We start from the raw sequence: 24,282 nt of genomic DNA, 5'->3' as shown, positions 1-24,282 counted from the left end.
AATTTAGCATGCTTTCCACACACATTCTAAGGCACTTAGTATGTTGGGGTTTATTTTTTAATGGAGATTAATTAGATGGCTCCTGATGATGGTTCCCTCTTAATCTTCAAGGAGTCAGAGGAGAAGTTATTTATCTTTGGATCTTCTAGCCTTCCTGACCACTTTAGTGTATTGCTTCTTTTTCCTGTTTTTCTAAGAGTTTGATGATTACACGTATTTTCATTTGTTGTTCATATGCCCTAAAGCTTTTCAGAGAAACAATTTTCCTGCAACCATAAAGCTTTCAAAGTACTTTAACATCAGTGATCTCTTTGTCACTTGATACAAGGAGAACTATCTCCTTTTGTCTTTTGTGTCCCCTTCACTTAGTACAGTTCCTGGCCCAAAGGGGATTGCATTGGTATAGAGAACTCAAGGGAATAGAAACTTCCTGAGGGGGTATATGAACTTGGATGGGGAAAAATATCCCTTTATTTTCACTGTAATTGTTTTCTTTTGTAATCGTATTTATTTTATCTTACGCATTTAGAACCGTTGTTCTGGGAAGGGTCTAGAGATTTCACTAACTTGCAGAGATTTGTCCAGAGGACTCAGATTTGTCCAGGGTCACACCAGCCACTATGTGTCAGGGGCGGGACTCTAAGCTTCAATGCCAACTCTCTGCCAATTAGGTGGAGATTGTTCCTCTTGTCACAATTTGTCAAGTCAAAGTACTTAGAGAACAGCACCCGACCCCTGGCAGATGCTTAATAAATGCCTATTTGATCAAGGTATAAGGTGCTATGATCCAGAAAACCCTTTTATGAAGAATTGGAAGGTTATCTTCTTGAGGCCCACAGGACACAAAGTCAACTTGAGATTATCTCAAAGGGCAGCATTTGGCCAGAGAAATTCTTGGTCCATCCAGCTCAAATGACACCCAGTGTGGTTTAAGGATGAAAGTGCTAGACTTGAAGGTGAGATTTGAATACAGATCTCCAAACACTCCAGTGCTAACTCTGTGACTATGAGGTGCCATTCAGCATTTTAGAATATCAGTTTCTTTATTTGTGAAGAGAATAATCATACTCCTTAGCTCCCAGGGTTGTTATGAGCATCAAATTAAGTGATATGAAGGGCTTTACAAATCTTAAAGTTCCAGATAAATGGCAATTATTATAATATTTACTGTTGATCTCTTAGTGGAGAGTCTTAGAATCACCGGGAATGCCAATATTTGCATCCTAATGGGGAAAGATGGCATATGGCTTAGGTTGACCCAGGGCAGATAGAAGTCAGGAAAATGGGTGTCACATTGGCATAATCTCCAGATGAATTGACAGGGATTGATGGTGCATTATTTTGAAGAAAGCCTCCATAATTTCCAGCATATTTTTTCTTCTTGATTAATGAAATTTTTTTAGGTTTCAAAATGTAGATTTTAGCTTGGAGATATCTAGCAATGTCTATGGATTTCTTCTTGTCGGGTCATTTCAGTTGGGTCCAACTCTTCATGATCCCATTTTGGGATTTTCTAGGCAAAGATACTAGAATGGTTTGCCATTTCCTCCTTCAGCTCATTTTATAGATATGAAAGTGAGGCTGAAAGAGTTAAAGTGACCTGCCCAGGGTCACACAGCTAGTAAGTGTCAGAGGCCAGACTTGAACTGATGAAGATGAATCTTCCTGATTCTAAGCCTAGTGTTCTATTTATTCCACCATCTAGCAGCTCTGTGGATTTCTTGGTGGGAGTTATTCTGATTTGCTTCTGAGAATCTGCCTCACTGATTCTAGGCAAATTAACTGTAGTGATTGGTTTTCCCATTGTTGTTTCGTGCATTTTTCCTGTATGTCAGAAGAACATACACATAGTAGTAGCCTCGAGAAACAACATCATAAAGTTTCTGCAGATAATCAGATCTTCAGGAGATTCAGCTGAATACCAAAATTCTCCCAGATTGCTAGTTTGTAGCCTCAGTCTGCCTGGCAGCTAGAGTTGGGGGCTAGGTTTGGCTGAAAGCCATGATGCTGTTTTTATTACTAATCCTTTTCTCAGAGGCCTGGAATTTCAGTTGCTTCATAATTAGGATGATAGGATCACATAATTTATGGTTGGAAGTTACCTTAAACATTATCTAGTCAAAACCCCCTCCTTTTACAGATTAGGAAATTGACTCAGAAAGTAAAGTGTTTTGTACAAAACTCAGGTAATAAGTAGCAGAGGCAGTATTTGACTGTACACGCAAACCCATTGGAAAAGACCCTGATATTGGGAAAGATTTAAGGCAAAAGGAGAAGAAGATGAGATGGATAGATAGTGTCATGGAAGCAATGCACATGTCCTTGGACAGCCTTCGGGAGATAGTGGAAGACAGAAGGGCCTGGTGTGCTATGGTCCATGGAGTTACAAAGAGTTGAACATGACTGAATAAACGAACAATGAAGTCAGTAATACTGTGACTTTCAAGGATACAGTAGTAAAATAGTAAAAAGAGATCTGGGCTTGAGAGTCACAAAGAACTAAATTTATGTCTTTACCACTTACCTTAGACAAGTCATTTTTTCCTCTCTCAAACAATTTCTTCATGTAGAAAATGGAAATAATAATACTTGCACACTATCTTATAGAGCATAAGAGGGACTTATTAAATCTTTGTTGAATTGAGCTGAAATGAGATTATTTATTTAAAGTGTTTTATAGCCATAAAACAATAAAATAAGCTGTGTTCAATGATATTCACTCAACAACATTTTTAAAAGCACTCACTATGTACCAACCATTATACTAAGGACAGGGTATATAAGAAAAAGCAAAATAAAATCATCCCTTCCCTCAAGAAGCTTACTATTATGGGTGGAAGGGAGGGAGGTGGTACTATATGGACATAGAAAATTAAATGCAAAATATATACAAAGTTTCTCAGGGTAGGGAGAGGGCTCAGGTCTAATAAATTATTTCACATTCCTGAGCATATCTCAAAACTGGTGCTGCAAAGGCCAAAGTGTGATAATCTTTATTATTCTCCTTTGAAGAAGGATAGGCCTAGGCAAAATTTCATAGAATTCCAGAGTTAGAAAGGTCTTAAAGGTCATTTCCTGGACCTATGCAAAATTTTGAAGCAAGTAAAATTTGGCTACCATCCTCCATTCCTTTCTAAGCATCCTCTTTCCTGTATCCCAGGGATTCAATATCTTCATGCTACCCAAAATGCCTGCTCCCCTGCTGCATTCCCCACCCCATGAAGCATCATCCAAGCCCATTTCCCTAGTGTTTTAAAATTATGATTTTTCATAAAAACATTATCTTAGTGAGGCTAAGCTCAACTGGTTATTAGGAAGAAAGCAATATATTATTGTTTTCTTATGATTCCTAATATCCTTACTGAGATCATTATGTAAGAAAAAGATAAATTAGTTCATATTTTCAAGTAATTATCATATACATGTTTTATCTCCCCTTCTGGACTGTCATCTCCATGAGGAAAGGCACCATATCTATTTATCATTGCCATACTAGGCACTCACTCAAATAATGTTTGATCAGTAAAGGTGGGCTGTTCTGTCCTCATCTCACCAGAATAGGCTATAACCCATTATAGACACCAAATGTTCTGGGCTATCAGTGGGTGCTATATGTGGAATGACTTGAGATAGGAAAGAAGCATTTGAGTCCAAATTCCATTTAACCATAGTATATACAGCTACTTAAAGCCCCAGCATCTTAGGACATGGCAGTCAGAAGCTTTGTGCTCTATTCAAGACCTATTGAGTATGATATTGTACCTTTATATAAGGATAGCATGATATAGGAGAAAGAAAACTGGATTTGGAATCAAAGAAACTGGGTTTGAATTCTGGCTCTTCTACTTTCTACCTGACTTGAAGTGGGTCAACTGACCACTCTGAGGCTCAGTTTCCTCTTTGGTAAAATAAGAAAGGCTCAACTCCTTTACTCTGCCCTTGTCAAATCACATCTAGAATATTGTGTTCAGTTCTGGGGGCCACATTTTAGGAAGGACAGAGGTAATAGATTCTCTCTCACCTGATATTTTCAAATAAAGACTGAATTACTTGCTGGCTGTGGTCAGAGGAGATTTTTATTCAAACGAGGTTAGAATTGATGTTTCTTTCAGGCCATAAGAATCTAATTTTAGTCTCAAGTTGTGGAAGAACATAAGAATGACTTGAGCCCAATTGTAAAAAAATTCTGAGTTTGAGTGGCTGTAATAGTAATATAATTTAAAGATCCCCCTGTATTGGCTTGGTTTTTGGTTTGATTGTGTTAAAACCCAGAGCTTGTGAATCCCACTTGTGGGATAGACTTCTTGATGTGAAAAGAGGGAGCTGAACTGGGAGGAGCTGGTGACGTAGATTTGGAGAGACACAAGAGAGAGGCAGAAGAACTTTTTGGAAGCAGCACCTTTGGAGGCAGAGAGAGACTGAGAGGATTGCTGAGGGCCACTTTGAATTGCCCAGGACTTTTGCGAGCTGCCACTCATAGCTGCCAAGGTCTGAGGAGACATGGCTGTTATGCTGGTACTTTGTCTGTCTGTTTTGATGTTGTTTTGCCAGATTTGTCCACTGGTGAAGGACAGTCCTGTTGTTGCAGAAGTCTTGGAACCTTGCTGTTGGTTCAGAGCTCCTGAGACTGTTCTGCAGACAGAGAGTGAATTCTATCCACTGGTGAAGGGCAGTGCTGTTGTTGCAGAGGTTCTGGAAACTTGCTGTTGGTTCAGAAGCCCTGAAGAAGGATTTTCTTGTTGTATGTTTACAGAAATCCTGGAAGGGGGTTTTGCTAATGTTTTCAGGGGTCCTAGGACTGTTCTGCAGACAGAGAATGAATTAATGAAGACACTGGCAATGTATCATGTGGCCTTGCTAAGCTTTGTCTCCCCAGGTACAAAGATTGGTGAGAACTTGCCTCTGTCAAGATGAAGAAAAGACCTCCATTTGGGTATTAAATGCTGTGCTTAAGCTTGTTGTAACTCTGGGGTTGATTCAATTGTGATCCAAGGGTGGGGAACTTTTGACTTTTTTGTGCTCTGTGATTAAACCAATGAATGTACTTTACTTATGATTGGAAACTAGTCTCCATTTGAGAAGAGGGGCTTTGTGGTGGACTAAATCAATGTACAGCCTAGGGGTGGAGTAGTATTTAGAAGAGGGACTTTGTGATTGATTAAATGAATGTAATATCCAGGGATGGGGTAGTACCTGATTAAATCACACTTGATAAATGCTGTATTTTGAATTATGCTATATGTTTATTCTCTCTGTTCTTAATTTGTCACTGAATAAAATGGAGAGCACCTATGCTGGTATTTTGAACCTTGGGAAGTTGCCTTTGCTTGGCATTACAGTAGCTTATTACCCCTCTTGCTTTTTGCTAGTCTCTTCCTGTGCTCTAAGACTATAGTCCTCTGGGGCAACTAGCCCTGCTCTCTTCTTCTTCCTCAAGGAGCCAAGATTCCTGTAGAGAGAAGAAATAAATAACGCTATTTATTGCAGTGTTTGCCATAATGAAAAGGGGTCAGGTCACTGGATACCCTACTACACCTGGCACCAACCCCAGTTAAAATATTGTATGTGTGGGGAGAATTCAGTATCACTAGGTTCATATCTTAGGAGTGATTTTGGAAACCAATGGCTACTAGAGAGCCAAATATGGCTATGACTTTAGGTTTGTTACGAAGGACCTAATCTAGTAAGGGTAAATCTGAGATGGCTCCTGTTTTAATCTAAGAACTTGTCAGGAAGAAATGTGGGGTCCTTTGGATTTTTGTGGTACAATCCTATAATGACTATCTATTAAGTTAAGATTGTTGTTGATTGGTCAACATGGCACCATAATAAGCAGGCTATGGCAATGAGTTTGTTTCCCACATGAGCCACTTGAGATAGTCTTGCTTAGTTCTATGGCCATTCTCAGTCAGCCATCTGGTAAATATGATCCAAAGGTGAGTGGGTTAGCATTCTTGAAAGAATAGTTTAATGTAATGCCATACTTAGTGTCATTAATAAGCTTCCCCTTTATATAGATGACCAGATCTTCTTCTTAGACCATCCATTCATTTATTCAACATTTACTAATGTTGACGTTCAAGGCATCATCCTGGACACTGTGCCAGGTCCTCTGGTAAATGAAACTTGCATATTTGATACATCCACATGGTGCCTTTCCTTCATTTAAAAAGCCATATAGGGAATTATAAACCTGTTACCTTGGTATTATAAAGTTTAAAACAGAGAATGTAGGGTTGGAAAAACAAGGAACAGGAATAACTACAACCAAATGGAGGATTAGAAGAAGGAAGGGAATGAACTATCAGATGACCATTTCCACTATTAGTAGTTAGCCAGAAAAGTCAGTATCAAACTGGGCTAACCCTAAACAGCTAGTAAAATATTTTTCTAGGGAGGGAGTTAACATATATGAAAAAAAAAGAATGTACTTTATTATCAAGTACATCCCTCTTAGATATTGTAGCTGTTTTTGTCTGAATAATGTTATAGAATAATAATTTCTCTCTTTAATAACTGTTATTTATAGATGCTTATAAATAAATTGGACAAATCTTTAGAGTTTTTGTTCCAGTGATACAAGATGTATCAGACCTATTATACAAATAGCTCAAGAATTTAGATGCTTAGGGCCAGATTGGATCTTAATAGGGCAAAGGATCATAGATGGAGAGCTAAAAGGGACCTTGGTCCAGTCCCAACGTTTTCCTGGTGAGGAAAGTAAACCCCAAACATGAATCGACTTGTCCAAGGTCACACAGGATACAAACTGTGATTTGAACTCAGAGTCTCTTGCTCCAAACACAACATTCTTTTTGCTTTACTGGGCCTTCCCCTGCTACTAAGAAGGACCAAGCATTTGTGGTGAAATAACTTTATATTTCTGTTTTAAAATCCAGTAATGTTCTCTTTAGCTGTATTTTAAGAGGTATATTCTAGCAAAGACTGGGCTTTCAATAACTACAATCCCTTTTCACAGATAGCAGCCTATGTCAGAGACCAGACTGTGAAAATTACCGTGTATTTGCAGCTGTTACCAACGGAACCTGACATAAGTAGATCAAGCTACTGTTCAGCTGGGTGGCAGCCAAGGAGAGTGGGACCATTTCTCTAACTTATTGATAAAAACTGAAGATTAGTGAGAGAGGCACCTTAACTGTGTTTGAGTGTTTATATTTCTTTAAGCTTAAATCAGAGGTTCTTAACCTAAGGTCTCTGAGTTAAAAAAAAATATTTAATAACTGTATTCTGGTATAACGGATTTCTTTTGTAATACTATGTGTTTTATTATTTAAAAACATTATTTTGAGAAGAAGTCAATAGGCTGCCAAAGGGGGAAGTTTACATGATAAAGAAAAAGCTAAGAACTTCTGTTCTAAATTAGGTATATCTTTAAAAAATACTTATTACTACTGGGTCAGCTAGGTGATGCAGTGAATAGAGCATCTGCCCTGGAGTCAGGAGGACCTGAGTTCAAATCCAACTTCAGACACTTGACACTAAACTAGTTGTGAGACCTTGGACAAATCATTTAACCCCAAGTGCCTTGCCTTGCCCCCTCCAAAAAAAAAGTTTAAAAAATTATTTACTAATTATTTGTTGTTTTTTTTTTTTTAACAAAAATTTCGGTTTGCTATTTAATTTACCATAACTGATCAGAAGAGCATGCTCTATCATTTTTGTCCCAATGAAGCAGGTGTATGGAATCACTTTACTTCTTTATCAGCTCAGGTACCACCTTGTACTGGTGGCAGCTTATCTGAATTATAGGCATAGTACCTGGGAAGAAATAATAGTTCTGGAGAATTAAGCCTTGTAAATCCAAGTGATGATAACCACCACTCTGACCTAGCCAGATAAGAAAATGTTCTGCTGTGAAATTCGTCTGGATAAGGAGATTATAGAGTCTACTGAGAATGTCACTAGCATTTTATAGTTGTCCCTGGCAAGCAATGGTTCTCTGACCTAAGTCCCTCGTACTTTACATGGAGCCCATGTCCTCTTGTTCAGTCCTTTTAAAAAGGTTATTTAGGTTCACAGTCTAGAACCCATGCCATTCATCCAGTGACTTATTTCTCCAGGGTTAGTATATAGGAGTCAGGAGAGAAAAGGTCCAGATAGTCATCAATCTTGTAAGGGTCCACCTCTGTAAAGAATGAAGGCCTCTGGACCTGAAAAACTGTATTTCTCTACTCTAGAAATTCTCTTCTAGGGGAGATGTAATGGGCCAATAATTACTTGCTTCCTGATTCATTCGGGTTTTGCTGATTCCACCACACTATGTCTATACAAAAATCTGGCAATGGGATTTTTGATGTAATTCTCTTAGTTGTGTTAGGTTCCCATCCTGTTACTATCCCAAAATCCTTCTCAATCCCTATTTCATCCAGAGGCAACTACTTACAGGCTCTGATTTGGGGGTTCTAGGCATCCCGTAAGCTAACATTGCTTCCTACCTTAGCAGGAAATATTCATGAAGCTTTCTGGTTAGGTCAAATCTCAGCCACTTATTACTGTTTCCCTGATGCTGACAGATATATTTGCTGCCTAGACTCCATACTCACTTCCACTTTGTCTTACCCATCAATTTTCATTTATTTTCTAATTCCTGACTATTTTCTCAGACTTTTGGCCACAGTCTTCCTTTGATGTTCATTACTTGTGTTCTTTTGATGAATATTTGATTACTTAGTTTCTATCCCCTAACCTGCTCCCCTAGGTAGATATCACCCTTTAGGCACCTAGGTGGCTCAGTGGATAGAACACCGAGCCTAGAGTCAAGAAGACCTGAGTTCAAATCTGGCCTCAGACACTTCGTAGGTATGTCACTTAACATCCGTTTGCCTCAGTTCTCTCAACTTTAAAAAAGGGGTAATAATAGCCCATACCTTGCAGATTTGTGGTGAGAATCAAATGAGATAAATTTGTAAAAGTGCTTAATATAATGCTTCACACAGTAGATACAATCTCAGTGCTTATTCTCTTCCCTTTCCCTAACTCCCAGTTCCTGGTACAAACAATTTCTTGCAGAATATCTTTATAGATACATGACAAGAAGTGTCTTATTTGTAAATCAGCTTATTTCTAACATATCTTCCAAATTTTAGACATGCTGTGAAAAACATCTTGTAATCATTTTTAAAGTAGCTAAGGCAAAGGAAAAAAAGAAGGATGATTTATCAGTAAACCAGAGGGGGTAGCCCTTGCATGGGTTCAGAATTAATCTTCAACCCAGAGGAGGAAATTCTGTGCTCAATATCCTCCATGTGCAATTTTGAGCATGAATACATACTTGTGCAAGCGATTCATTATGCCCCAAGTGTTATTCCTGAATACTTTATATGGGACTATCTATTTTTAGTGTCACTGGGCTAAACTGGAGGATAAAAAAAAAGGACCTCATTTGATTGGGAGGAGTAGGGCATCAGTTGCTCAATAGGTCCATGATTGGACCAAAAAGTCCGTCTCTATTCTAATGAGCTCTAAGTCTTGCTTTTCAGAGCCTTTAAGCCCCATGCTATGAGGAGGGGCACATAGCCTCCAGAAATGAGGAAGTTCAGGTGCCCAGAGAGCTGTCAGGTAAAGAAGCTGACCTCACAAACAAGGGCAGTGTTAGGGATAGCTATACTGGCCGCTGAAGCAATGATGGTTTTCAAGCCCAACAGCACAGAAAGGCCAGCCTAGAGGGTGAAAGACAGCTTCCGGGACTCATTGAATCAGATTTAGAGTTAGAGAATCCTCAAAATCATTTAAAAAGAGGGAAAGATAGGAATGGAGAGTGACAGCATAAACATAGCCTGAAGGTAGCAGAGTAAAACATTCTGAGAAGAGCAGAGAAAAAAGTATTATTCTCATCTGGGGAATCAACGTGTAAAGACAAGGCTTATACCCAGGTCAGAGCTGGGATAAGGAGAAGAACTTGTTTGGGAATTCCATGGAAAGGCAAAGGGATGGGGGAGGGGTGACATTGACCCAGGCTGTGGGGATCCACTGGAGATGTCCTCTGTCTACCCAGTGTTTTGGTGGTGGCAGTGCTGCTGATGCAGCCGCTTACATTGCCTTCTCTTGATCATAGCGGAGCTGTTGCTGTGGTTCATGGTTCAGACTCTGGCCCTGATGACAGCAGTTGGAGGCCCTGGTTACATACAGCCTTGGTCAGCTCTCATAGGTCTAAGGGGAAAAGAAATTCCCTATTGTTGATGAAGGAAGCTGAGACCCCAAGCCCTTGCTTTTGGATCTTGAATTATAATGCCATGCTTGTCATGGTATCGATTTGGCTGCTGAGGGCCTAACTAGTTCCACCTTTGGTCAGCAATTTATAGACATAGTGGGATGGAGGAAGCCCTCCCACTGAACCTCAGCCATTTCAAGTCCTGAATCACAGTGCCATATTCATCAAGATATTGGTGATGTTACTTCGTTGAGTGATCGCTATTCATGAGCTAAGGGGAAGAGATGACGGGGCTCCTTCCAGTGGAGCACATGGTTCAGAGGCCTAACTCTTATCCAGTCCAGGATGGATGGGGGGGAGCAGTGAAGCTGTCTGTCTCCATCTTAGAGGTGCAGAGGTCAGGGTGCTCAGTCACAGCTCTGGTCAGTGGCTCATGGAGTAAAAGAAGATACCTGCGGCCCCAGCTTGACCTTCTGCCCATTCAGCTGGTTCATCTGGAGTCTGGCAAGAAGAGACAACCCCAAGGGTGACTGCAGGAATCTTTGTTAGTGGCACATTTACACTTAAAGCACTAGCAGCCATTGATGGGTAAGCAGCAGTTGGGTTTTTTTTGGGTTTTTTTTTATAAGGCATTAGCACAATAACAGCAAAACCTAACTGGGATTAAGGAAGAGGAAGAAGAACAATATAGCCCAGAGGAGCTCCATACAGAATTTTAAGTGATCCTGGAAAGATGAAGAAGGAGGTCTCTGGGCATCAGCGGACAATGGGAGACAGACAGTCTCTGCTGGCTGGGGGTTTCAGTGTATGTTTACATAGGCTTTTTCTAGGGTATTCCCCACTTTGGGAGTGGGGCTTTCTTCCTTGTCTCCAAGCAAGGAGGGGAGCATTTATCTTTGGCCTTGAGGTGAGGATGGGGTGTTTACCACTGTACATCAAGGCCACCCTAGGCCTTATCTCCGGACAGGTCCTGAAGGGCCTGTCTCAGTTTTGTGGTGACCTTGGCCATGCTGGCCTATACCCAGGATGGGAGCCACTAAGAGTATACTTTTAGGGAGGTCAAAGTATGGGTTTTTGGCTTTTATTTTTTTGTTTTGTTTTTAGCAGAACAATTAGTAAATTTCCATAGAAAATTAAAACTTCATCACCAGCTAAAGATATAAGATAGGCCCTAAATAATGAGATAAGGTTTGGGAAATATTAGAAAACCATCCAGTTTAAGAAACATCAAAGGATCATACAAAGAAACATTTTTCACTACACCCAGTGAAAGAATTTCACAGACTCACTGTGATGTTAGGAGACGGGATAGCTGGTTCTACCTGTACTTATCTCTTACATATATGTCAGGAATACATATGCTTCCATCAAGGCTCCCCCCAAATCCTTGGAGGATTGCCAGTTCTGTGAAGTCTTAGTTCCACTCCTGGAACATCCTTACTGGGGATCTTATCTTAGGCATTCCTTCTAGGAAGATTTGTAGATAAATGCCTGAGCATTATGCAATCACCTGATGCTGGGATTCTCAACCTTTTATGGAATCATGAACCCCTTTGGTATTCTGGTGAAGCCTATGAGCCCCTTCCAAAATTATGTAAAATCAAAGGATTCCATAGGATTACCAATGCAAACAATTTTATTGAAATACAGTTATCAAATTTATTTTTTTTAAAACAAGTTCATAGACCACAGGTTAAGAACCCATGTCAGGTAAGGGATGTGTGTGTGTGTATGTGTTTGTTTTGATTTTCACCATGGGACAAGGACGGGGGGAATCTATGGAAGAATAAAATCACCAGATTAGAGGTGATTAACAGGAATTAAAGAGAAATCCCCTCCTGGGTCATGAGGGTAAACAGAATGTTCAAAGTCAATCTGATGTCCACAGGGGTACAAACCCTCCCCCCCCAAAAAAAGCTCAAGCAAGATGGGGTAGAGGTCAGTCAATTAAAAGCATTTATTAAATGTTTACTATGTGTCAGGCATTGTACTAAATATTAGGGATATGAAGATAGATAGGGATAGTCCTTACCTTCAAGAAGGTCACATTCTCATGAAGAGCTTTTTTGATAGACGTTTAAATGTGGGAGGAAAGTTGACTAGATAATAAACGGCAAGAGAAAAAACCCCACATCTTTGAAGTGAGCAACACTAAGCATTAGTTAAATGATGACTTGTCTCTAGCAACATTTATGCTGGAAATGGTATCCTTTTTTTCAATGATATGCTGGATACACCCCTTCTTCAATCAATTGTATAGGTTTTGCTGTGGGCCTGGACAAATTGTGAAGCATAGGACTATTTTGAAGATATCTCCATTTGTAATTTTCTACCTACAGACCCCTAATTTCCAGGGTTAGTAATCCAGAAAGTACCTTTTAGCAAGAAAAACTATCATTTCTGTATCACCATTTCCATCTTTAGACATTTGTAGAAATTGCCTCTTCATCTTAAGCTTGGACATATTTTTTTGCACCAATAGTTATGGTTAACACAGAGCATGTAGGTACCGAAAACATTTGTGTTTTCACTCAGCTCCTGGCTAATTTAATTTTTAGTTAATTCTTTTTGCTCTATTTCATTATCCATTCAAATGTTGAAATAGATTTGTGATCTCATCAGTTGGGTATTCCATCTAAAAATACAGTTCAAAACCATCCATGCCTGCCTATCCTTTGTGATTCTTGCTTATGTTCTCCAAAAACTTCACCAGAAGGCATTGACTCAATGTGCCAGAAGTCTTCATCTTTTGCTGGATACCTCACATCCCTCATTCTTGCCACTTGACTAACTCATGTTCTCTTATGACCCATCATTTTTTTTTTAAAGCAATAGGGGTTAAGTAACTTGCTCAAGGTTACATGGCCAGTTATTTCTGGGTGTGGTGCTGAGTATCTGAGCCTGGATTTGATCCAGGTCATCCCGACACTGGAGCCGGTGCTCTTACTTGCTGAGCCACCTGGCCGCCCCTACCCATCAATTTTTTAATGCTGTCTTTTACTCCTGTTCTTTGGAATTCATTGATTATATGTTGCAGCCTTCTCACACCTATCATGTGCCTCTCTCCATTGCATTTTGTAGGACACTGATTTCAAAATCTTTGGCAGCAATTGCATTCCACATTTTCTGCTGCATAGTAACTTTAGTAAAAATGTTAGTATAGAAAAGAAAAAACTTTGTTTGGAAAAAAATTGGGGGGGGGAATAGTTGAATTTTGCAGTCTCAGAAAAGTAATTCAGCTGGTTCCCCTTTTCCTGTATAACACTGGACCCAACTGTCAATCTGTACTGTGTGTCCCAGACAAATTTATATTGAGACAAACTCTGCTCAGTCTCTTTCAAATTGTTGTTGAAGTCTGAGCAATGTACATTTATCTGCTTGGTCATCCCTGTGTGGATGGACATGCCAGGATCTTGAGGGGTTACAGATCTTTCCCAGGAGGCTCTGTAATCTTGTAGGACTTGATGTAATAATCAGTATAATGTCATCTGAAATTAGAAGCATCTAGGGGACCTCACCATTCTCAAGGAATCTCTCTCTTTGATGCCAATTCATTATGTATAATGTGGACAAAGGAAATAGAAGCAAGAGTCTGGGGCCAAATATTGTATTTAGGAGGTTTGCTTTTTGACAACACGTTAATTTATACTTTTTTAGTTAGCATTAATTTTTCAGTCTACTAAGGTTTCCTAGACAGATAAAAATGAATATCTGAGACAATGTTCCAGATTCTTGTTTGTTTTAGTTGTCTGGGTATTTTGTCCTAAAGTATTCTAATGGGGGAGATAACAAACCAGCACAAGCTACACATAGGATAAATAGGATGTAATTAACAGTGGGATGGCAATCAACTTAAGAGAGGAAAAACTGGAAGAGATTTCCTCTAAAAGATGGGATTTTAGTTAGGAGTTAAAGGAGGCCTGGGAAGCTAGTAGGTAGAAAGAAGGAGGAGTGAGTGCTCTAGGTGCCGGAGATAGCCTGGGAAAATTCCTGGAGTTGAGAGGTGGAGCGTCTTGTTCATGGTATAGTAAGAAGGCTTATATTTCTGGATTGAAGACTACACGTCAGGAAGTAAGAACTGGAAAGGTAGGAGGAGGCTACAGATAAAGGGCTTTGAATGTTAAAAAGAACATTTTATATTTGATCTAGGAAGTAACAGGGAGCCACTGGAGTTTATTGAGTAGGGGTGTGTGTGTGTGTGTGTGTGTGTGTGTGTGTGTGTGTGTGTGAGTGACATGACTGGACTTTCACTTTAGTGGTTGAATGGAGGATGGATTGGAAGTGGGGAGACACTTGAGGCAGGTTGACCCACCAGCCGGCTATTGCAATAGTCCCGGCATCAGGTAATAAAGGCCTATGTTCAAGATGTGGCCGGGTCAGAGGAGAAAAGTCTCATACTTGAGACCTTGAGACGTTTTGCAAAGGTGAAATCAACTAGCCTTGGCAAGAGATTGGATGTAGTTGTTGAGAGATAATGAGGAGTTCAGGATAATTCCTAGGTTGTGATAATGAAGGCTTAGGAGGATGATGTTGCCTTCCACAGTAATAGGGAAGAGGGAACAGAGAGAGGGTGTAGAGGGAAAGATGATGAGTTCTGTTTTGGACGTTTGAGTTTAAGGTGTCTACTGGACATCTAGTTTGGGATGTCTGAAAGACAGAGCTGTAAGATTGGAGGTCAGCAGAAAGTTTGGGACAGGAGGATAGATTTGAGAGTCATCAGCACAGAAACGGTAATTAAACCCACAGGAGTTGATGAGATAACCAAGTGATTTAGTACAGAGGGAGAAGAGGGTTGCAGAATGGCCCTTTGGGGACACTGACAGTTATAGGGCATGATCAGAAGGAGTATCTAGCAAATAAACCATGGGAAGGAGTAGTCAGATAGGTGAGAGGAGAACCAAGTAAGAGCGGTGTCCTGAAATCCTAGAGAGAAAAGAACAGCCAGGAGAAGGGGATTAAGAGCAGGGTCGGAGGCTCGAGAGAGCTTGACGAGAATGAGGATTGAGAAAAGGCCTTTGGATTTGGCAACTAAGAGATGATCAGTGTCTTTGGAGAGAGCAGTTTTGGTGGAATAATGACAGAAGCCAGATTGTAATGGATTGTAATGAAGAGAATGAGAGGAGAGAAAGTGGAAGTTCCTATTATAGATGACCTCTTTGAGGAGTTTAGCCTCAAAAAGTAGAAGAGATACTGAATAATAGTTATGGGGATAGAAGGGTGAAGTGAGGATTTTTTTGTTTTTGTTAGGACAGAGGAGACACGGACATATTTGTAGTCAGTAGGGCCTAAGCCAGAGACAGGGAGAGACTGAGTGAAAGAATAAGGGTGTCAGAGTCATCTCCCCACCCACCCAACTTTCCTTTTCCCTAAAGGAACAGGCAGAGCAGGAGATGAAAGGCCTGAGGTCAAAGGGAAAGTTGGTTCTCTTTGATCTGAAGGTTCTCCAGACCTGGTTGGGAGATCAAGCAGGCAACAAAAGGTAAAGATGCCTTGTGCTGGCACAGATAGAAGTTGTTGCTTTGGGGAAGATGGAAAAAGATGCCTGGCCCTTGTACCTTCTCTTAGGGGATATATGTGCCCAACAGAGGCCCTTTAGCTAGTCTAGGAGGGGGGAGCCTGTGTTCTTCTAGGTCCTCAAGTGTGGCCCTTTGACTGAATGCAAACTTCACAAAACAAATCCCCTTAAAAGGATTTGTTCTGTAAAACTTGGAGTAAGTCAAAAGACTGCACCCAAGAACCTAGAGGACCACAAGTGACCTTGAGGTCACAGGCTCCCCACCCCTGAGCTAGGCCCTTTTCCATTTCTGTCTTCCCTTCTTTGATAATCTCATAGGTTTAGTGATCATTTCTGGGAACATGATTTAAAAATTTGCATCTATTCATCTCTAATACCCCTCCTGAACTTTAATCCTGCATTGCCAGTGGTCTGAAAAATATCTCTGTCTGGATGCCCCATGGGCATCTCAAATTCAACATGTCCAAAACAGAACTCACAATATTCCACTTTCCACTCACCCGCATCCCTCTTTTCAGCTTCCCTGGAGGCCACACTATCCTCCCAGTCTCCCAGACTCCCAACCTTGTCATCATCCTTGACTCTTCACTTTCATTCACTTCATATATCCATTCCATTGTCAAATCTTATTTCTATCTTTACAATATCTCTCCTATCCATCCCCTTTTCTTAACTCGAACAGCTACCACCTTGAGTCAGGCTTTTAATCCCTCATTATTTGTCTGGATTATTGCAATAACCTCCTAATTGGTTTCCTTGCCTTCATTCTTTCCTCACAACAATACATCCTCACATCAAAATAGTTTTTGTAAAAACATTGATCTGATCATGTAACATTCCACTGAATAAGCTCAAGTGACTTCCAATGGCCTCCAGGATCAAATATAGTATCCTCTCTTTGGCATTTAAAACTCTTTACCACATAGACCCTTAGAAGTTTCTATACATGTACATATATATGTATGTATTTTTCCCCAATTACATTTTAAAACTATTTTTAACATTTGTTAAAACAATTTTTTCACATTTTTAAAAGTTTTGCATTCCAAATTCTGTCCTTCCTCCCTTGCTACCCAGAGTAAGCACTCAGATACAGGTTATACGTGTACAATCATGTAAAACATTTCCATATTAGTCATTTTATACAAGAAGAATCAAAAGAAAATGAATGAAAGAAAACAAGTGAAAAATAATATGCTTCAGTCTGTATTCAATCAATATCAGTTCTTTCTCTGGAAGTGGATAATATGCTTCATCATTAGTCCTTTGGGGTTATTTTAGATCATTGTATTGCTGAGAATAACTAAGTCCTAAGTTCTTCATCAAACAACATTGTTGTTACCGTGTACATTGCTTTCCTGGTTCTGCTCACTCCATTTTACAAGTTTTTCTAGGTTTTTCTAAAATGATCCTGCTTGTCATTTCTTATAGTACAATAATATTCCATCACAATTTACAGTTTTCTCCCCATCCCCTCCCTCCCACCCTCACCACTCTCTACAATCCACTGACAGGGTTCTACATGCTGTTCCTTGCACTGGATACCCTACCTCCATTCTCTATCCCTTTACTCAGGCTGTCCTCCATGCTTGGAACACTCCCATTCTTCACCTCTTAGATTCTTAGGCTTCCTTCAACTCAGCTCCTGAGCTACATTCTGTGGGAAGTGTTTCCTCCTCTCCCCAATGGCTGGTATCTTTCCCTCTCCTATTACCTTCAGTCAGTTCTGAATATTTCTTTTTTTTTTTTTTGGAGGGCATTTGGGTTTAAGTAACTTGCCCAAGGTCACACAGATAGGGTTTTTGTTTTTTTTTGTGTGTTAAGTGTCTGAGGCTGGATCCAAATTCAGGTCCTCCTGATTCCAGGGCCAGCACTCTACTACTCACTGTGCCACCTTGCCCTGAAATATATATATTGCCTTTTGGAGGGCAATTGGGGTTAAGTACCTTGCCCAAGGTTACATGGCTAGTTTTGTTTTTTTTTTATTGTGTGGGTGTTGTGTCTGAGGCCATAGCCGAACTTGGGTCCTCCTGACTCCGGGGCCAGAGTTTTACTCACTGTGCCACCTAGCCGCCCTGAATATTTCTTGCTAAGCCCAGTTGCTTACTCACATGTCATCTCACCCTTTAGAATGTGAGCTCCTTGAGTTCAATGACCTTTCTTTGAATCTCCATTGCTTAGTGCCTGGTACATTTTTCTGTTGTTTATTTTTGTTTAGTCATGTCTGACTCTTTGTGATCATTTGGGGTTTTCTTGGCAAAGATATTATTTTCATGTTTTACACGAGGAAACTGAGGAATGCAGTGCTTATTGATGTGCCCAGGTTTACATACCTAGTAAATGTCTGAGGATAGATTTGAACTCCAGGTCCTGTGCTCTATCTACTGTGCCACCTAACTTCCAAGAAAAATCAGAAATCATGAGAGATTTGCTCTTACCATCTATTAAGTGAAATAACATCTGGAATAAATACATTCTGTGTTCTGGTTTTGAAGTTATCTATGAAAATGAAGTCCAAATAGACCTTGAACTTTTTTTTTTGGTGGGGGGTGGGAATGGGGTGGAAAAGGAATGTAGCAAGTCATAATAGGAATGAAGTCAGCAGTTGGGTAAGTCATGCAAAGGTAATTTGGGGCACAAATTAAATCTATCAGAGCAGCATTCGATTTGCAAAAGCTCATAAATAACAAATGAAAAGTCAGAGAACTGTGGAAATCAGAGTCTCCATCTCCAGTTCTGCTTGTGAGGAAGTACGAAAGATTTGTGGCATAAGCTCAAATAATATATGCATTCAAGAGCAGAAATTGAATAGAAGTTTCAAAATGTCTAGAATACCCAAAAGATATAGTGTCCCTCGAGGGAAAATATCAAAGCACCCCTCAGAAAATCATTTATGTAATTTGAGTTTCCCTAGAATCCCCGTTGTGAGATTTGGAGGTTAGAACTCCATCTAGCATAGTGTTCTGGTGACACTAAAAATCCATAGACAACATACTTCTTTGCAGACCACACTTTTAATGACTATATTTAGACTAATTCCAAATCCTTTTATTGCTGCTCACCATTTGTTTTGCCTTTACTAGCAATATCTTGATGATTGTGTTGTGTATACCTTCATGGTATTTTATAAGCATTGCGAAAGTGTATATGATCCTATTTGGGTCAAATGAATAAATTGCCTCACCCATCCTGTTTTCCTCATGGAAAAGGGAGATGGAAAATTCAGTCCAGGTAATAATGTGGGAGAGATCTCTTATCTATTCATTCTCTCTAAAACAGTTTTGTGACCAGGGTTTGCCATGTAAGATCTACCCAAACTACCATTTGTCAAGTAGATGATAAGTAGATAACAAGAAAATATTTAAAAGAGTAGGAAAGAACACCTTTGCTAAATCTGTTCAGTTTCAAAGAACTTTTAATGTTTGGGGAAATTTATTTCACTGTTTCATTGTGGGAAAATGTGACTCCTTATTTGCCCAGAAAAAAGGTGAGAAAGAACTCCGGCACAAAAATCTTTCTCTTAAAAGCAATAACTTTATGAGTAAAATGAGTTTGGATCCTAGAGATTCAATTTTTTTCAACAAATCATATATATTTAAAATTAAAAGATAGAATTCCTGTTTAACCCAAGGTGTTTGAAAAATTCATGTCAGAAAAATGTCATCCTAGAAAAACTGGCTCTGTACTTTGCCTCTGAGATTAAATAGCACTTAAGGTCTGTGCTTGCAAATGCATTAGTGGTGGCCTTGTTTTTTTGTTGGAGGGAAAAGGAGATGTGGACAGGTGTACTGTAACACCAAGGAAAGGCAACTTCCCAAGGTTCAAAATACCAGCATAGGTGCTCTCCATTTTATTCAGTGACAAACCAAGAACAGAGAAGGTCAAAACATGACATCATTCAAAATACAGCATTTACTAAGTGTGATTAAATAATCTCCAAGTACTACCCCACCCCAGGACCTTCTAATCATTCAATCAATTACAAAGTCCCTGTTCTAAATACTACTCCACCCCTAAGCTGTACCTTCATTTAGTCCACCACAAAGCCCCTCTTCTCAAATGGAGATTAGTTTCCAAACATAAGTAAAGTACATTCACTTGTTCAACCATAGAACACAAAAAGGTCAAAAGTTCCCCACCCCTGGATCACAATTGAATCTACCCCAGAGTTACATCAAGTTTAAGCACAGCACTTAATACCCAAATGGAAGTCTTTTCTTCATCTTGACATGAGGCAAGTTCTCAGCAATCTTAGTTCCTGGGGAGACAAGGCTTAGCAAGGCCATAAGATACATTGCCAGTCCCTTCATTAATTCATCCTCTGTCTGTAGAACAGTCCTAGAACCCCTGAAAACATTAGCAAAACCCTCTCCCAGGATTTCTGTAAACATACAACAAGAAAATCCTTCTTCAGGGCTTCTGAACCAACAGAAAGGTTCCCAGACCCCTGCAACAACAGCACTGTCCTTCACCAGTGGACAGTATTCACTCTCTGTCTGCAGGACAGTCTCAGGAGCTCTTAGCCAACAGCCAGGTTCCAGGACTTCTTCAACAACAGGACTGTCTTTCACCAGTGGACAGTATTCACTCTGTCTGCAGGACAGTCTCCAGACCCCTGCAACAACAGCACTGTCCTTCACCAGTGGACAGTATTCACTCTCTGTCTGCAGGACAGTCTCAGGGCTTCTTAACCAAAAGCCAGGTTCCAGGACTTCTTCAACAACAGGACTGTCTTTCACCAGTGGACAAATCTGGCAAAACAACATCAAAACAGACAGACAAAGTACCAGCAAAACAGCCAGGTCTCCTCAGTCCTTGGCAGCTCAGGGGACAGGTCTCAAAAGTCCAGGGCGATTCAAAGTGTCCCCCAGCAATCCTTCTCAGTCTCTCTCTCTGCCTCCACGAGGTGCTGCTTCCAAAAAGTTCTTCTGCCTCTCTCGTGTCTCTCCAAATCTACCTCACCAGCTCCTCCCAATTCAGGACTTTCTTTTCACATCAACAAGTCCATCCCACAGGTGGGATTAACAAGCTCTGGGTTTTAACACAATCAATTTGAAAACCAAGCCAATACAGGGGAATCTTTAATTGCCATTACTATCACAACAGGATGTAGCTTTCTTTTTTAAAAAAAAATTACTTATTTACTTTTAGTTTACAACATTCAGTTCCACAACACCTTGAGTTCCAAATTTCTCCCCTCCTCCCCTCCATAGCGGCATGCAATCAAATACCTTCACATTAAACATTATTCAAGTTGCAAAGAAGGATTATAAACAATGGAGTGAACAAGGAGGAAGAAGGGACGAAATAAAACAAAAGAGAGAGAGCAAGCAGTTTGCTTCAATCCGCATTCAGACTGTAGTTCTTTCTCTGGATGTGGATAGCCCTTTCCATTATGAGTCTTTTGGAGTTGTCCTTGCATTGCTAAGAAGAGCCAAGTCTATCAAAGTTAGTGTCTGTAGTTGTGTACAAAGTTCTCCTGGTTCTGCTTCCCTCACTCAGCATAAGTTTATATAAGCCTCTCCAGGTTATCATGAAGTCTGTCTGCTCCTCATTTCTTATAGCACAATAGTATTCCATTATATTCATATACCACAACTTGTTCAGCCATTCCCCAATTGATGGGTATCCCCTTGATTTCCAATTCTTTGCCAGCACAAAAGAGCTGCTATCAATATTTTGTACATATGAGTCCTTTTCCCACTTCTGTGATCTCTTTGAGATACAGTCCTAGATGTGTAGGGCTTTCTGTTTGAAGGTACAAGACCCTAGAGTAAATCATATTGCAGACTCTTCCACCTAAATTTTTACACCCGTGATATATTTGATTAAAATGAATAGCCAGGATTGGCTTGAAGAGGAAAAGAAATCATTAAAAGAACACCTAAGAAGAAGGTATAAAAGTAGAATAGGGGGCATTCCCTTCTTTGCCTTCATGATGGTCAGGAGTTTGTGTGCTGACTTTTTGCCTGCATATAAGTCTTAGGTGACTTTTAGCAATCTGTTGACTGAAGCATCTTCTTTCCCACTTAATTGGTTATTTTGTTCAATTTCAATCCAGTTCCTAACCTGGGACTCTAAAAAGCCTGGGACTCAAAGCCTGGGACTCTAGGAGTCTGCCCTGATTGGTCTTTCCTAAGGGATACTTCTGATCAACAATATTTTGGGTTATTTTATTTTTTATCTTCAAAAGTAGTTATCTACTTACTTATTTGTAGGACAATAAGGATGCTAGCTTGGCTAGAACAGAGGGTCAGAGATAATTTGAAAAAGGCTAGGAGTTTGGACATGAGCACTGGGGAGCCATGGAAGGTTTTTGAACAGGGAATGTCATATTGGTAAGTGACATTCAGTGAGACTGATGGTTAGGAGACCATTTCAGTAAGATAGAAGCAGAATCTAGGACATCATTTTTGAGGCAAAGCTATGGTTAGGCAGATATAGATAAGGACAGTAGCAAAAATGACTCTGAGAAAATTAAAGGTAAAAGGAACTGTTAGAAAGTCACTCAGTAAGTCAATAAACATTTAGTAAGTACCTCCTATATGCCAGGCACTATGCTAAGTGCTAGAAATGCAAAAAAAAAAAAAAAAAGGCAAAAGACAGTCCTTATCTTCAAGTAGCTCCCAACCTAATGGGTTAGACAATTGGCAAACAAATGGAATAGGTCGTCTGAGAACAGAAAGGAAGGAAGGGACAGTAGGACTGTTACATAACAAAACTTGATGTAAAGTCAAGCCATGAAAAGATACTCTTGCTTCAAGTCCTCATTTTATATGAAAATGTTTGTTGACTGTCATATGGATAATTGCCTAAATTTTCCATTCTGCTTTGATCTAATTTTATTAGACCCACTTTCTAAAAATGAGAATGGGTCCTAATAATAGGATAATCTTGTGATTAGTGTCATATTCATGGTTTGAGGACCAATGTGCACCATGCTTCTTTTCTTCCTAGCCTAAAAGCCTCCTATATCTAAGTTCCCACTGCTGAGATACTCAGCAAAAATCCAGTGGCAGTGCTAGGGCCATACCATTAGCCAGCAAACTTTTCTGAACTTTAGTTACCTGCTTAATTGTTGTCTCACTCTGGCAACTGTTTTCTGGCCTACTTGGTAGAAATAGCTGGTTTCGTGAAAATTCGATCTCTCCTGATACAATCTCAATGGGATTTTAGAGGTGACGGCTATCAAGGGAACCTTAGTAGTCCTGATTAAGTAGACATTTTGGGTTGGAATTTTATAAGTGCTCTAAAATTACATCTTATAAGGCCTCTGCCTCTCTCTGTCCCACCCCCATGTGCCCTCTGTCCTTTTTCTCTTCCTAACCTCTTTTTCTATACCCAATGCCAGGAATTTAGCCAAGTCTCCAGTGTTTTTTTCATACTGGATATTGAGATGTATTGGCAGCTGTGTGCTCATGGGATGTCTTTCTTCATATTTCAGTTGCAATTTCTCTCCAGTAATAAGGAGCGCCTGATCCCAGGATCTCTGCATGAGTGAGACCCCAGTCTGCAATGGAACCTTGGCCTGCACTGGCCTGGGCACTCCTCCTCAGCCTTCTGGCCGACTGTCTGAAAGCTGCCCAGTCCAGAGACTTTACAGTGAAAGACATTATCTACCTCCACCCTTCAAGTAAGATCACATTTCCTACATTTGAGAGAGGATGTCACTTGTTTTCAAGTAGCAAACATGTTGAAAAGTGGCCAGGACAAGACAGCCTTCAGTGTGAAGCAAACTTTACTTGGTTTAAGTTGGTGATACAACAGTGGCTTTATTTTTTGAGGTTTACTTTTCCACAAGCCAAACTCATTTTGAGATGGTTGTTATTGTTTTTAAAGCAAATCAAATTTAAGTTAATTTTCCCTATTTCCTCTATAATCAGTCTGCTATGAAATACCCTCTAGTCAAGTGGACTGCTATGTCCCATCTTATTTAAAGAAGTTGATTCCTTTAAAACCAGGAGACTTCCTTGTTTTCATTAATTTCTCATTATATTTAGATAAGTGATTTCTTCATACCTGTTACCATCTTTTCCCTATCCTTTCAGTTCCTGCACATTTAGTTTATAACCTAGGAATAAACTGTTCTTTTTGGTAAGGGAGAACTCATATAAATCACTCTACTTAGCTGGTTGCAGATCATGTTCAATATTCCATTCTGCCATCCATCAGGAAACCAGGGCATACCAAGCAGGAAAATTTTGTCTTCCTTCCTGTCCCATGTGTGTACTATACTGCCCTTTCAATGCTTCCTTGCTCTGCAGGCAATGATCAAATTGGTGCTACCAATGATACTAGAAAGGGACTGAGAAGTTGGCTGCTCTATGACTCTACTTATCTTCCTTGTGAAGATTCCCCAGAATGAAACTCCCTTCCTTGACCACTATTTTCCTGTAGGTGCTGTGTCTTCTAGAATACAAGCTCCTGGAGGACAGAGATGTCTCACTTTTGTGTTTGTATTCACTGGGGCCTAGGCTTGATGTTTGCTTTTTCCTTCCTTCCTTCCTTCCTTCCTTCCTTCCTTCCTTCCTTCCTTCCTTCCTTCCTTCCTTCCTTCCTTCCTTCCTTCCTTCCTTCCTTCCTTCCTTCCTTCCTC

General features: G+C 40.0%; 1 protein-coding gene across 7 annotated transcripts in view; it reads left to right on the top strand.

Annotated features, from left to right (window-relative positions):
* The window catches only part of LYPD6 (LY6/PLAUR domain containing 6), a 163,568-nt gene that overhangs the window by 113,627 nt on the left and 25,659 nt on the right, over positions 1–24,282 (top strand). For 6 of the 7 annotated variants that reach the window (XM_069066709.1, XM_069066711.1, XM_069066707.1 and 3 more), the window contains one exon: positions 23,131–23,319. The exons of the other annotated variant lie outside the window; for it this stretch is intronic. In XM_069066709.1, the coding sequence (XP_068922810.1) occupies positions 23,202–23,319 (118 nt within the window). In that variant the 5' untranslated portion in view covers positions 23,131–23,201. The remainder of the gene's footprint in view (positions 1–23,130; positions 23,320–24,282) is intronic. 7 annotated transcript variants of the gene reach the window in all.

The sequence above is a fragment of the Petaurus breviceps genome, unplaced genomic scaffold (assembly GCF_028583685.1).
Source record: "Petaurus breviceps papuanus isolate PSGF00001 unplaced genomic scaffold, PetGlider_PUasm1.0 90723, whole genome shotgun sequence".
Taxonomy (NCBI): Eukaryota; Metazoa; Chordata; class Mammalia; order Diprotodontia; family Petauridae; genus Petaurus; species Petaurus breviceps.
Note: the sequence above shows the minus strand (reverse complement) of the source record. Positions and strands in the feature narration are given on the sequence as shown.